Source organism: Protopterus annectens, chromosome 3.part1, assembly GCF_019279795.1.
Source record: "Protopterus annectens isolate FY-2018-M chromosome 3.part1, PAN1.0, whole genome shotgun sequence".
Lineage (NCBI taxonomy): Eukaryota > Metazoa > Chordata > Ceratodontiformes > Protopteridae > Protopterus > Protopterus annectens.
The window spans coordinates 729429816-729445017 of record NC_056732.1 but is presented as its reverse complement, the minus strand read 5'-3'; the positions used below and the strand labels follow the sequence as shown (position 1 = coordinate 729445017).

Below are 15202 nucleotides of genomic sequence, written 5' to 3'. Positions count from 1 at the left end.
CTTCAGACAAAACTGGCCTCCTGTTACGATAAAATTGCCAAGTTTGCCACCAGTTCCAAATCCTCCTCTCACCATTGTGTCTCCTTACAGTCCCTGAATTGGATGGAAGAAAGGAAATTCACCCCAGGGATCACGTCAGTCGCCCTGCTAGACAGGGGTCCAGGAAAGTAAATAATGTGGGAAGAAATAGCCAGGGAATTGTTATGGCTAGGCTTGTATAGGCCCTAGGGCTGATAGCCTAGTACCAACCTATGAACTCCCCAACTATCTCCTGTACATTCAGCTTCTTATTGTCCACAAGCTTATCTTTAAGCCTGCACAATGCCCCTCTCTCTCCTCTATCCTTACCTTACACCTCCTGGATCGATCACTTAGGTCCAACAATCAGAATCTCAAGGTTTACAAACCCATACGTACTCCTGGACAACTACTACTGTCTTTTTCCTTAGCACGTAAATGGAATTCCCTTCCTCCCTATATCTGAACCATCCAGAGAACCTATCCTCTTTCAACACTCTGCTCACATCTCCCCTGTACTTGGGAATGCTCCTGCTCCCACCCCTCCTAATCTCACCATCTCAGATTGCTCAGAACCTATTTATCATTGCAAACTATGTTACAACAACACTGTATCAGATACGTAATCTTATTTTGTAAATACTAGCATACACCAATAGATTCAGTGATTTCTAACACATTTTACAGCATCTGATGATCCTGCTTATTCAATCACTTTGTATAATTCTATACTACCTCATAGTGATTTTAGTTGACTATATTAACTTTTTTTTGTCTTTTTCTATTGACTGTATTAACTTTTGCTTTTTAGTCCTTTTCTATTGATTTTTATTAATTATATTAATTAGTTCTTGCTGTGTTTTTTTTTCACGTCTGTATGAAGCTTTTCTCCCTGGGCCTCCATTGAAAAAGGGTTCACTTCGGCCCAATGGACTCTCCCAGTTAACAAAATGCAAATAAATAAATAAAAACTAGAATGTTGAAGAGTTATGTGAAAGCATAAACCCATGGCTTAAGGTCAGTTGAAATAATATTGTGTAAGTTGCCATAAATGTGCCTTAGCCAGGATGTGTATTATATGCATTATAAATCTACACTGCACTGGTCAACAACTCTGCCTAACCTTTCTGCTTAACTAACATGGTATGTTCACTGATGCACCATGCATCTTATGGAGAGACAGCACAGACTACACACTGCAGTACAACAATGGTCTTAGAGCCACCCATACACAGTATAACAAGTACAGAATGGTCGACCCTGAGGTACCACAAAAAAAGTAGCCTAACGCTGTTCTACAATTCAGAAACTGCTGAGATAGGAGATAAAAACACTCAGTAGATTAATAAACCAGCACTATCTGCAAGTATCATGAATAAAACAACAGCAGTCAGCTCAGGGTGGCAAAATTAAGATATTTTGTACTTGTACTGAAAGTCATGTGTACAAAATAGAAACACAGATTTTGCCAGCAGATAAGGCTGATGTAGTAGATGTAACTGGCACATTATTTACTACTAAATTAGCTGCAGTTGCTTCTTATTTAACACTGCATCCCATCCCTCCAGGTTGTGTCTTTCGGCTTTTCCCGGTTAGGGGTCACCACAGCAGAACTCCGGTCCGCTAATGATTGGTAGTTGATTTTTACGTGCCGAGTTACCAGCCCTGATGCACAACCTTCAACGAAGGTACGCCCATTCACACATGTCTCCATGCAGAAGACGCCCATCCCTCCAGGTACCAGGCAGAAATACAAGGCTGTGCCTATCAACAATCAAAAGTGCAATCACAAAACTATTTCTCTTATAGTGCCTCTAAATACAACCTAATAACATTTTTTCAATTGTCCTTAGCTTGTAAAAACTCAACTACTGTACAATACCAGTCAACTAAAAAATGTTACTACCACTAAGTGATATTTTCCAGGGAGAGTAAACAAGTTACCCAAGCTTGTTACTGACTTCACTGAAACATTACTACTGCAGTAACTGTTAAGGCCTTGTCACGGATGACTTTCTTGTTTTTTATTGCACTTCTTGAATAATATATAATAGTACTGTTACATTACATCCCACTTGCTTGGCAGCAGCAGCAGACAGTACGCCTATTTTTTTCTGCCGTTTTAAATGCAAGAAACACTTTACCACCTCTTCATCCCTACCTTCCCTACATCCCTTTATCTACCTTCCCCATGCCCTCTTGAATGTCTCTGAGGATTCTATCTCCATCAGCCATTCCAGCGTCCATTCCATTAATCTACAGTTCTTTCTGAACCCCCCTCATCATGTGTAATGCTTGAAGCTATCTAGTACACAGAAGGTCCTTGTAGAGTGGAAGTTTTACCTATATGCTTCACAGGTCTCTCTCTGATGACGCACCTCAACATTCTGTATGTTGCTGTCACTGGCCTTGCACTCAGCTCCTGGCGGTCCAATCCAGGCATGATCAAAACTCTCAGATGTTTTTCCTACTTGACTGCCATCAGTTACTCTCCTCCCAGCTCTTACTTCACACCATGGTTGTTGCTGCCACCTAACTGCAATAAACCCCAACTGCTACCTTTCTGTAAATGTATTCAGCCTTTCCAGGTACTATGCTATGTTAGACCCCCGTCTTCTACTGCTGCACCTATTATATCCCATGGGCCTCCATTTCAGGAGGTTTAAGGTACACACAGTGAAATTATTTGGCTGTTTTTTTTCTTGCACTTTTTACTGAATGGTTTGGGTGTTAGCTGGGATACTTTGCAGACACCTTAATGTTTATGAGCATTAGCTGTGTTTACAGCTGTGTGTTTCTAAAGTACAGGCAAACAATCCACTTATGTTATGCTGATGAGATCACTAAAAAATGCCAAAACAAGCATGTGAGGTTTGGCTTTATTGTACTGTATGTACCCGTGTAGTAGGGGCATTCAGCAGTCGTGTAGCTGAAACACTTGATATAATTGAGGAGTCATTTGCATATATCTCATTGGAAAAATGAAGTTTACAGTGTGCTGTTTGATTTTAGGTTTATGGTTTACTTGCTTTTTCTGTACAGGTAGACATTGGACTTTGATTTTCATACAAATGTAAAGCATTATGGGTAAGCAAAATAACTTCCTGCATTATAGTTTCACTATTACACGTGCTCATTTTCAGTTTGAGGTGTTCCACCTGCAAGAACTAGTTGACAACTTGTCTAGCTATGAAGTTAGAAACTACTGTGGGTGCACTTTGCATGAAAACGTTGTAGCCTAAACATTAATTTAGGTAATGAGGCATAGTGGGTTCAGTCTTTCATAATGTCTGCAGCAGGGATTTTCAGTTCTGTGTAAAAACTCAGGGGCTTGTCCTTAAAATAAAATGCAAAAACAGTACATGTTTTGCATCAAAACTGTCTAATTTGGTACTGGATATGGTAAGGAGGTTATATCCAACTCCAAAGGCTTGTTGTTTACACATGCTCCATAACACAACCAATACTCTAAGCAGGATTTAGTATTAACTTTCTGAGATCTGCCCCTTGTAAGGCATTAAGAATTATGCTGCTCTTAGGTGTGGCTGCTGGCAGGTGCTCCAATTTACATCTAGCATTTAATGCTTCTCAACAATAACTCCTGTTTCTTTGTCATATTAAGGGTATCCTATATCACTGAATCTGTAATGATTGTTGTTCAAATATTGTTTGTCCTCACAAAGGGCCAGCTATAATCTCTCTGTATGTTTTTCTCTCACTAAATATGTTTTTTGGAGCTTTTCTCCCTGAGCCTCCTCTAAAAAGGGGTTTTGCATGACCCAGTCAGAACTTTCTGGTAACTGAATGCAAATAAATAATAGATCATTTTTAATTTTTTTCTATGCCTTGTGGATGAGGCTTTACAGATAACACTTGTGCAGGCTATTTCCTGACCCCAGAGTGATCCACATCGTCTCCCATTCTCTATTTACTGCTGACTGAGGGGAGGCGCACAAGCAGTTCTCATCACGGGCAAATAAACTATTATGACTGGGGCACTGTTAGGAGGTAGAGGGAACACTTAAAGGAGCTCCTGAACTTGGTGGATATAGTTTCCTTTAAGGAGACAGTACTAAAAGTAAGTGATCTGACTGAGTCCGTTTCAATAGATATGGTCACTGTAGTAATTACTCAACTCCAAGATGGCAAAGTTGTAAAACAGAATAAGATATGGCTATAAATATCAAAATATTTGATATTATTGGGATGTCACGATTAACATGGCTTTTCTGCATTACATGGAAGATAGGGAAAAGTACCCCTAGACTGACAAAATGGATAGGTAATTGACATTTTTTAAGGGGGAACAGGAATGTGTGTGTGTTTCAGTTGTAGAAGACTCATACACCATAGCTTCTGTGGGGATGCCAATGCTAGGAATCTGGAAAAATGTAGTTAGGACAGCTAACTGGAAGGATGGATTAATTTTCTGTTACTGCACAGATACCAGGGGGGGCTGTGGTAGCTCACTAGTATGGCGTACACGTGTTGTGGGCCATGCACCACTGGAATGTCTTGCTGGAGGTGCTACAACAGTATGGTGTACCAGGTCTGCTGCAAAGTGATTCAGTTCTTGTATCTGATGAGCAAGAGTTGTGTTTGTATTGTTAAAAATCTTGTGTCTTCTCATATAATTACATCTATATCACATGTTACACCTTTACTGCCCTGTTTATGCTGTTTGCCTCGAACAGGCTGATTTAAAATTAAACAATACATACATTTTCCACACCTACTTTTAGGTATATAAAAGCAGATATGTTTAACATTGTCAAAATATTTCTGATTTTTTTGTTACGGAGGATCATTTGTCTATGATGGATAAAGGCTTGTTGCTTTGGAATACTACCTGGGTTTCATGATTTTTTTGAAATTATTGTGACTGAGCTCATTGACGAAGTTTTTAAGACAACTAGTTTCTTTGCTTTATTTTTTCATCAACACTTGTGGTGGTGAGGTTGGAATAGACAGATTCCTGTGCGTGTTCATTTTTTAAAGCCATAAATATTGTGGCGAGTATAGATATCTCCTGGAACAACCTCATGAAAATCAGATTTTGACACCAAAATTCCTATTTTTCTTACTATATTCTTAAAACTATTCATATTTACAGAAAGCGCTCTAAAATTTTCCTTTTCCCTTAGATTCATGTTTACATAAGTTCCCAATTACTAGGCTAGCTTTCTTAATAGGCTCTTTTAAGCCTAACCAATTTCCTTCCCAAAGGTCACAGTAACATATCAAATTATCTTTTCCACAAAAAAGTCTGTGTATATCTATCTACATATATATATATATATATATATATATATATATATATATATATATATATATATATATATATATATATATACATACATATACGTGTGTGTGTGTGTGTGTATGTTTTGGGTTGTCCCCAGTATTTTACAGCACCCCTGTTCCCCTCCACATGTATCATGCTTAGTATATGCATAATTTGTTCTCTTTTTATTTTTAATACAGTACCACAATCCCTGCCACCAGGCCATAAACCCCTTTTGTCATAAATGTTTGCAATGGCCAGTACTTCTTTACATAAAGCTTTCAAATGTCCTTTCAAAGTCTCTCTTTCTACCTCTGTTCAAAATTGTACATGTATGATCTTTTTCATTTCCATTAAATGATTTTATCACAAAGATTCCATGGGATAGTGTCTTTGTTTTTTCAACGGAAAATTTTCTTGGAGAATATGAAAGTGAGATTCTCAAATGTAATATCACAAAATGTCTCTGTTAATAAGAAATGCTCTTACCTCATGTGATTTTACACCCAAAGGAGCTATTAAATTGTCCCGCACTTCATATCTGTCCATTTCTTCATGTTCTTTACTTTGAATCCTTACCATGTACTTCTGTTTTTCATTTTCGTCTGCCTTCTTTTCTGCTACTCCAGTTTTACCTTCTTTTACTTTCTCTGTTTATGTTTTATTTTTCATATTTTCTGTTCTTCATGATCGTCTCTGCATCCTCTTTTTGTATTTTCTCCATAATGTCCCCCCACGAAACATCTCCTTCACTTTCTGGCTCACTCTATACCACCATTTCTTTAATTCATCATGCAACCCTCCCAACTGGAAGGTTGTGATTTACAGTGTTAAGTTGCATATTTTCAAGAACAATGTAGAACTGTACCACAGATGGTTCTCATCTCTTCAGCCCCATCCCATATCATAATTTTCATGTCCAAAAAGTAAGTTGAGTTTTGGAAAGTGTGTAGAATGGGAAATATGAGAACAACTACTTTGTGTTTGAAGCTAATGTTCTCTTGACCTCTCGTGATTATGAGCTCTGGTATGCACTGGGCAAATTCATTTTCACTACTGAATGTAAAACAGGAAATGAGATGAAAATCAGACCCACTATATCAGATGTCTCCTGGAAAAGAGTGGAATCCTCTACAAGTGAAATGGAATTATTTACCTGAAGTGGAGGTGTTGGTAGTATTTTGTTCACGACTAACAGCACAGAGAACTAAAACTGACTAGTGGATGAGTACAGTGGTGGTAGCACCACGGGTATCATACATACAGTGACAGTGAAGTGGGAACCAAGTCCTCAATTTACAGAAGTGTTCCCATCCTTACCTACGACCCAAGTTTTGGATAGTAACCCAAAGGACAAAACTGTAAATGCAAGTGGCGGACATGAGGTTCTTTCAGAGGGTTGCTGGGCTCACATTACATTACACAGAAGCCTGGCCATCAAAGAGAATTCTGGAGTAGACACACCACTCCTCTGCATTCAGGAGAGCCAATTAAGGACCTTTGAGAACCTGGTGAGGATTAGTTAACTGAGGTAGTTTAGGAACCTAGTGAGGATATCACCTGAGCTTCTCCAGTAGGAGGCATCAGGACCAATGGAAGTAGGTCCCTAGGCAGACCCAAGACAAGTTTGAGAGAATATATTGCTCAGTTTGCTTGAAAAATTCATTAGTATGACCTGGGTACTTGTAATCAACAATGATGTCAAATATGCAGAAGCAAAACCAGGAACCCAAAACGAATGCACGACGTGGCAATTTTCAAAAAATGACAACCAGCAAACAACCTGTGACTTTTTTTTTATTAAAAAAATGTACAAAAGTTAAGCTTTTTCGTCCAATAAAAATTGGACATGTTCAAAACTAATCTTGGAAATTATGTCACTTCCTTTTATCAAGTTCATGTACCTGCTAGATTTTGCAGTAAACTTGATTTTAACTAGTTCCACCTTCTTTGCTTTTTTATGTAAATTCTATGGATTAAATGATGCACAAGGTGCTTTGTTCCACCAATCAGTTTAAGAAAATGGATAAACTTACCAGAGGCTACAGCTCTCTGCTGGTCGAGGAGAAAAAAATATTTCAGAGACTCAAAACTAAATACATTGCAAATGCAATGGAGAACTTCTTTTACTTCTTATAAGCCATGTTGCACTGACACAGACAGGAAGCTAGATCAGTTACCAATTACCACAGCATACAACTGTTATCCTAGTTTGTGCCAGAGGCATAGAGGGATACAGCCCTGTCTATGGACTAGGCAACCAGTTTGTTTATTAGCATGGCTATACCCATCCTGGGCAGAAGGAATTGCTCATGGAAAGGGCACATATGCTTTTACTGGACTTCCTCAATAGAGGAACAAATGGGCTAATTGCCTAGAAGGAGACAGATGACTATCAGGCAAGAGAGACAAAAACATGCCCCCAAAAAAGTAACAAAAAAAAAACACACACAACTGCTACTCTAATATGGTTCCCTCTTAATTTCTTCCAGCTTGCTTTCATCTATTTCTGTCTTCAGTTTTGGAGAATATAGGATGGAGTATGGTGCAATAACTCATGTGACTTATCTGCATGTCTGGGAGTGCGTCAAAAGGGTAGGGGGAACTTGAGACTGGGGATGATAGGAGGTATTAGGGCAGTTAAACAGCAAGGTCACTTCCACTTTGTTGTTACCATGAAAAAAACCATGACAAGTTTATTTATGAAGCAATCTACACACACAACCCAACTTTCTGACAAAGTATGCAAGTATTCTTTGTAGGGGCTGTGGCTGCTAATACCACACTGGGCTCCTGATCTTAAATGCATTACCCGTTTTTTGGGTGTCCTGACACTTTAAAAAAGTGAACCAAACAAGAAACAGTGAATTTTTGAGCTTGTATTCATACCTTTAAATCTTTTGCCCCCCCATTTACCACAGAGTAAGGAAATACTCTTAAGATACCACACTTTTGGGTTTAGTACATTTCTCAAATTTACATTTTAATTTTTGCAGTTCCAAGGAGCGCAACAACATTCCTCAGAATATCAATAGGGACCCACAATGCATGCATTGTAAGCCACTGCATAACTATATATTAATGGTAAATACCAATACTATTTTTTTATTTCTCCAGAAGTTCTGGGTTTCTAATACCATGGCAGGAAATGAGACAGGCTGCATTAATGAAATTAACACTGCTTCAACTTATCATGTCAGCCAAGAGAGTTCTTTCAATATACCCAGAATTGCCTCCTTCTGTAGTTCATATAAATTACATCTATTGGTAGCATAATTAAGTACACTTACATTTACATTTGTTTTTTTAATAGACTTGTCGCTCCTGCTACTGTTAGAATTAGCTGGGTGTCTTTATTCCATATTGTTTTAGTTGTTGCTTGCATATCCTGATGTTTTAGGACTTGGTCTCTCTCAAAAAGCAGTAGCTTCTACTTACTTAATTGTTGGCAATGGATGCGATCATTTATTTTCAGTATTTCTTTGTGGTTCATGTTTCCAATAATTTGTAGTGTTTGCACGATCTTGTCAAAATATTTTGCTTTTCAGTATACAGTTGCTCAGCCATTAGGATATCACAACCACCAACTTGTTTCTAGTTCTGTACTGCAGCACCTGCATTTGTCTGCATCTCCCACTTCCTGTAGACTTTGTAAACATATGTGTATGTTCTCACTGGGGCAGTGCGACGTTAGCATACGACTTTCAGCTTTATGCCCTGCACTGCAAGGTTCATACAGACAAATGTGACCATTGGCATCATTCTATTTACAGCACCTCTGCTTATTAGCTGTTAACAGTGTAGATGTGGAATGACCGGATGTATGTGGCCTTTGGCTATGAGACTAGCAGTGAACTAGCACACATAAGGCTCCTTCCCAAGAGAGAGACTAAGCACTATACAAAGTTTCAAGTTAAACTATTGCACTGTGGTCTCATATGGAGAGAGAGTACAAGATGGAAAAATCTAGAGTACATCTAGAGTACATGGTACTACAGCACAAAAATGGCCCCCCCTGTTTTCTGCAATATGCAGCACCCTAATGTGTTGCTGTGTTAAATGAAGGTAACACCGTACAAGAATGTTCAGTCACTACAGCAGGAACAGAAAATAGAGCAAGAAAAATATAAGTTGAAAAGCTCTGATTAGTGGAGAGGTTGAGACAACAGCAGCAAACAGGTAAGATGATGAGATGGGTAAGGAGGTGGTGGTAGTAGGAGACAATTAAGGACACAAGTCAGTTGGAAGAATCATAGTAGTGATGAGAGATGGGATAAAAGTTAGGGTGACTGATACAGAGACTGGCGATGGAAGAGAAACAGAAAGGCAGGTTCATTCAGGAAACAATGAGGAAAGGTTAGGTGGTGTTTTAGGTTGTGCTTGAAATGTGTGGTGATGTTGCCTTGTTTTAGGGTGGGTTGGATGGAGTTCCAGTGCTTAGCAACATAGGTTGCATAAAATGAGTCACCTGCACTGTTATGAAACTTGGTCTTGGTCAGGAGATATTTTGTTCTCTGGGCAAAGATTCCGAGCAGGCAAGTAGCGTTTGAGGATGTTTTGTAGTGATGGGCAGGTGCTGGGGTTTGTGTATTATTTTGTGGGCACTAAGCAGTTGGGAGTAGGTAAGGTAATTAGGTAGTTTGAGCTAGTGCGGGTGATTTAGTGCTAGGCAATTGTGTGAATGGTTTGGTAAGCTGGATGCAAACTTAGCTATTTTATTGTAGCAAACCTCTAGATTATTTTTTAAGGTGGAGTGAAGGCTAGTCAGGATGGGTGCTGAATAGAGAAGTGAAGGGAGAAGATAAGATGTTGCTGAAGAATTCCTAGAGTAGTCACTGAGAAAGGATCTATTTCTGTAGAGGAAACCCAGCTTTAGGTGAGTTTTCTTGATGGCTTGAGTGATGTGTTAATTAATAACTTAACATAAGATCAAGACACCAAGAAGCTTTATGGTAGAAAGAGTTTCAAATAAGGTATTACTTGCTAAAGTAATTTTGAAGGATTGATTCCCTGCTGACAAAGATTTGGGTAAAAGCAGCATTCATTCTTTTAAGCATTTAAAAGTACCTGCAAGTCATCCAGCCAGCCCTCAACTGAGGAAAAGGTCCCGGATCATCTTGTGGAGTAGTTGTAGACTTGGTGGACAGCACATGAGTGTGGCATCATCTCAGTAGTATACTATGGAGGCTTTCTAATAGCTTTGTGAAGATTATTAGTGAATATGTTGAATAGTAATGGGCCTAGAATAGATTTCTGAAGTATGCCAACAGAAACAGACAGAAAGGGGGAAGAGATCTCATTTCCATTTTACAGCCTGGAGTCTGTTGGTGAAATAACCGTGGAACTAGTAAGGAATGAATGGGAGAGTCCTAGGGAGAATAGCTTTCAGAGCAGGAATTGGTGTGAAACTGAGTCAAATGCTTTTGACATGTCTAAGAGGAGGGCGGATACTAGGTTGCTGGTGTTTCTTTTGGAGTTTATACTTTTGTTGAAACTGAGCACAGCAGTAGTGGCAGAGCTCCTTCTCTCCTATAATCTTTGACAAAACAGTATTCCTTAATTTTTAAATATTGTTTTCCCCTTGCTAGATTACCAAAGATATCCAAGGAACTGTTCATTACAAAATAGCGTCTATATTACCCGATCGAACGTTTAGGTTAGAGAATGCCTAAACGTCGACCTGGTAATATCAAAAAATTAAAATAGCAAATGGCCGATTTAACATAGGGAATGAATTTCAAACCAAAATGAAGTGGGGGGCTTCATCCCCCACACCCCCGATGTGGGGGGCTGTGCCACCCACACCCCCTAACTAAATATATCAAGATCGGTCTACAGTGGGGAAAGGGACAAAATCCACATAACAGCCAAGGGAATTCTTTCCCTGAATTAAATCGGCCATTCGCGGTCTTTTGCTTTCGCTATTACCAGAACGACGTTTAGGTATTAGCTAACATTCGATCAGAAAACAAGAACCCACAAAATATTAATTCTGGCACCTCAGCATCTAAAGACCCTGGAATTCCCTCTAAAAAAAACAAGGAGGAGGATATATTATTGTACCCTGTTTTACAGCAATTGTTTCGAATGCCATATCCTAAGAAGAAGTGAGCTCGAGAACCTCTCCAGTGGATCATCCCTCGATCTGCATGAACCATTTTCCCCTTTTGCATTTTGTTTGGATACACACAGACTGCTTTACCAGCATGCATGCTTCACTTACATCATGCATGAAGTCCCAATACTACAGACTTTGCTGATGTACCACCCTCATCGCTTGCAGGCAGCTACTTATATTAGCTTGATTATTCTCACTATCAACAAGAAAAGGTGCTCATTCCTGGTCAACCTCCCAACCTATGTTTGCTCCAAAACATAGGTCACCAGTAATGTTGACAATCTGCTTTTGCACTGACGGGCAAGAAGAGAGTCAAGTATTAGATGAGCAAGAACTAGCCACTAAATGCAGCATTAACATGTGGCATAACTGACAAAATTACTGCAACAAATGCTGCTGCAAGCTGGGCACTGGTTTCTGCATATCTACGGATACTAAACTACTCCAATGATGGCTGGATTACCCTGTTGCATGCTAAATGCAAAAAAGAATGCATACTATTGTTTGATAAAAAATCTCATATGTTATTAGCAGTACCCCTCTTCAGATAAATAAGGCTATAAGACACGTGGGTACTTACATAGATAACTTTCTTCCCTTCAATTGTCATGCTCCCTCTATAGTCAGGAAATTCTTCTATTTGGCACAGTTACTTTCCAAGGAAATGCCTTCATGATCCAAGTAAGTAATCTCATCACTGCACTCTTCCCTTATCAGACCCTTCATCAAATACTATACCCACTTTGGTATGTACAAATCCAGGTATACTGATCAACAGGAAAGGCTCCATTGGTTTTTAACCAGGAACATTAAAGACTTCAAAATCATTCAACTATTCTAGTAGATTAACACAACTCTTCTTATATGCAGTTGAGTATTGGCTGCTCAGTGGTGAATGATGTCTCATTTCCTCAGCTATGAAACATCCATTTCTATTTGACCTCACATCAGTAGTTCTATAAACATTTGCACAAAAATATACACAAACAAGACTCAATGGAGGGATGAGTTTCTAACTCAATGCATTTCCAGCCTATGGAATAAGTTACCACTACAGGTCTAGATAAGTCCTACTTTGTCAACTTTTAATGCTAGTCTTGATGACTGATGGGGCAGACACAAATTTACACAAGTTATCACGTATGACCCTAGATCCTTTAGCGGTTGAGTACTTCTGAGTGCTTGTAAAGGATGGCAAGAATTTTTAAATGCGTCTAAAGTTGTATAAGGCTAAGCATTGTATGTTTCCTGTGATCACTTGCCTAGTGTTGTTCCTATGTTGCCAGTATAACAACCAGGTTGGCATTGTCTGTAATGATGGCCCCAAGACCCAAATCTTGAGAAGTAACATATAGGACAGCACTAAATGTATTTCTTAGAATGGCCGTGACTATGGAATCAAGCACAACTTCCAAAGTAAATCCAGACTTAGCAGGATGCACTCCAATAAATCATTCTAATAAACATGACAGCCAATGGGTCTTTTTCATTTGGTCTCTTCACATTCATTTACACAGTCAGAAATTGCACACAATAGCAGAAGTGCAGCCCCAAAAAGGAAGGCAGTGCAACAAGAACATAAGTGACATGACTCCACAAATCCAGCAACATGTTATGCCCCCTGAAGGTCTTAGATTTGACAGAGAGATATAGAGCTTGTGGGTCACCCATTGCTCAGCCATCAAAGTAGAAGTCATTCTAGAAAAAAAACGGGTATAGTTGTAATCTACCTTATTTATACTTATTCCTTTCTATAAATGGGTAAATAAACACAAGTAGATATTTATTTAGCATCTAGCTTATCAAGATAGTGGGACTGGGCATAGCCCGTTTTCAATGTAGGCTAGGGGACAACAGCTCCACCCAAAATATGTGCGACTATAACACTGCAATCTACTGACAAGCTGAAACTCAAAATATGTACAACAAGAAAAAGATCCAAAGAAGCACAGTATGTAACTAAAACCACAACATTCTCACTAGTAAAAGGAAAAAGCTGACAATGAGCTTGGTCCTATCTCTAAATATAAATGTAGCAGAACAGCTAAGCTCATTACACATAATGTCATACACAAAACAAAGATAAACTATATATTGTGCATACCAAAAGAAGAAAGAGGTGACACTGTGCACTGATCTGTATTTTAACTATGTCTGTGCTTACTATTTAGTACAATTCTAATAAGATGCAGAGGACAAGTACTTGTTCTAGGGCACTCCATTAAGTTAGGTTGTAACAGGACACTTTTGTTAAACTTTACATTTCTAGATTAGTTCAGAAAACAGAAAAAAAAAACAATATACCTTATGCTGAAAAAATCCATGTAGTTTCAAGGGGAGTGACAGGCTGCAGGGTTCAATTATGCAAGTATAACAAAACTATTTCTGATGAAAGAGTTTTAGTCACTAACTACGATGAAAAGAAAGAATAGGCTTGACAAAATAGCTAGGAAGCAATTGGCAGATGATTTTTATGATTTGTTAGTTTGGGAAGGATGCAAGAAAGAGAGTAGGCTTGACAAAACATTTGTTAGAAAGAATTGGCACAGGAGATTTCTGTTTTGTTTGCCTTGGGTTGCAGGCAATATAACATTTTCTACAGTTACTCAGTTTAAAATAATAGGGGAGAGTGACTAAGATAGGGAGAGCTTACTTATTAGGCCTTATATTCAATTGAGTCACCTATCAAATTTCCTAAGTTTAATGATAAACTTACAATGGGAGTAAGCCTCTTTGCTATTCCATATTAGAGGTGCCACATACAATTTGTTAATGTTACAGCACTGTATTTTCTGTTTACAACACTGGAGCTCTTGATTTACCTGTTCTACAGTATTTAGTTTATTTGCAGTAAAACAGTTCATACCTTCATTTGCAAGTTTACGCAAATGATGACAGAGATCTGTAATGTTCTGATTGGCCAGGTATACTGAAAAATGGAAAACCGTTAGCACTTCTTGCGGGAAGCAGAACGAAGAGGTAACATCTGCTCTGTCCATCATCTGGTTCACCATGGCCCAAAATGCTAAACGAAAAAAAAAAAAAACAATATATAGTCAATATATGTGACTCAAAATTTTGCTATTGAAATAAGGAATTTTTTATGATTAAATTAGCGCAGTACATTCACACCAGTTTCCTTGTAATGCATTTAGGTTTCACATATCAAGAGACAATATCTGAACAGCACTAAATATTCAAAGCTCCATTCAGAAAAAATAAGGTATGAAAACTATGCTGTAGCCTTATAGCAATAAACCTGCATTATGACTGCACCAGTTAAATTCCCCAAGGCAGCAAAACAAAATGGTTAAAGGGGGGTAAGCTGCAAACCTGAACACAGCCAAGATGATACCGAGCAGCTGAAGGGAGAATTAGCTTGACCGAAACAGTATTTAATAAGTTCATAACACATTTTATCAAAATACAGCTGTCACAGGCAAAACTGTAGTTAAATATTTATTGAAAATATATCAGTAATCACACTTCCTCAGGCAGAAAGGAAATGAAAATCAGCATCCTGGGCACATCTGTTAAAAAGATATATTAACCAGTTAACTACCAGCTATGTTCAGAACATTATTCAACAATGCATTTGATTTTATTTCATACTTTACGTTTTTTAGGTCCCTTCAAATGCAATAATGGCTTTAAGCAGAATATTTAGTTTAGACCATAACCAGCACTGGACCCTTGCCTACATTGTCAATAGGATTTAAATTTATAATTTGTTTAAGTGGCACAAAAATATGTTTGTCAACTACATGCACACCCTGAAATAA

The 15202-nt window shown here is 38.4% G+C and overlaps 1 protein-coding gene across 4 annotated transcripts in view; it reads right to left on the bottom strand.

Moving 5' to 3' along the window:
* The window catches only part of RIPOR2 (RHO family interacting cell polarization regulator 2), a 3249967-nt gene that overhangs the window by 417464 nt on the left and 2817301 nt on the right, over positions 1-15202 (bottom strand). For all 4 annotated transcript variants that reach the window (XM_044067082.1, XM_044067083.1, XM_044067084.1 and 1 more), the window contains one exon: positions 14287-14445. In XM_044067082.1, the coding sequence (XP_043923017.1) occupies positions 14287-14445 (159 nt within the window). The remainder of the gene's footprint in view (positions 1-14286; positions 14446-15202) is intronic.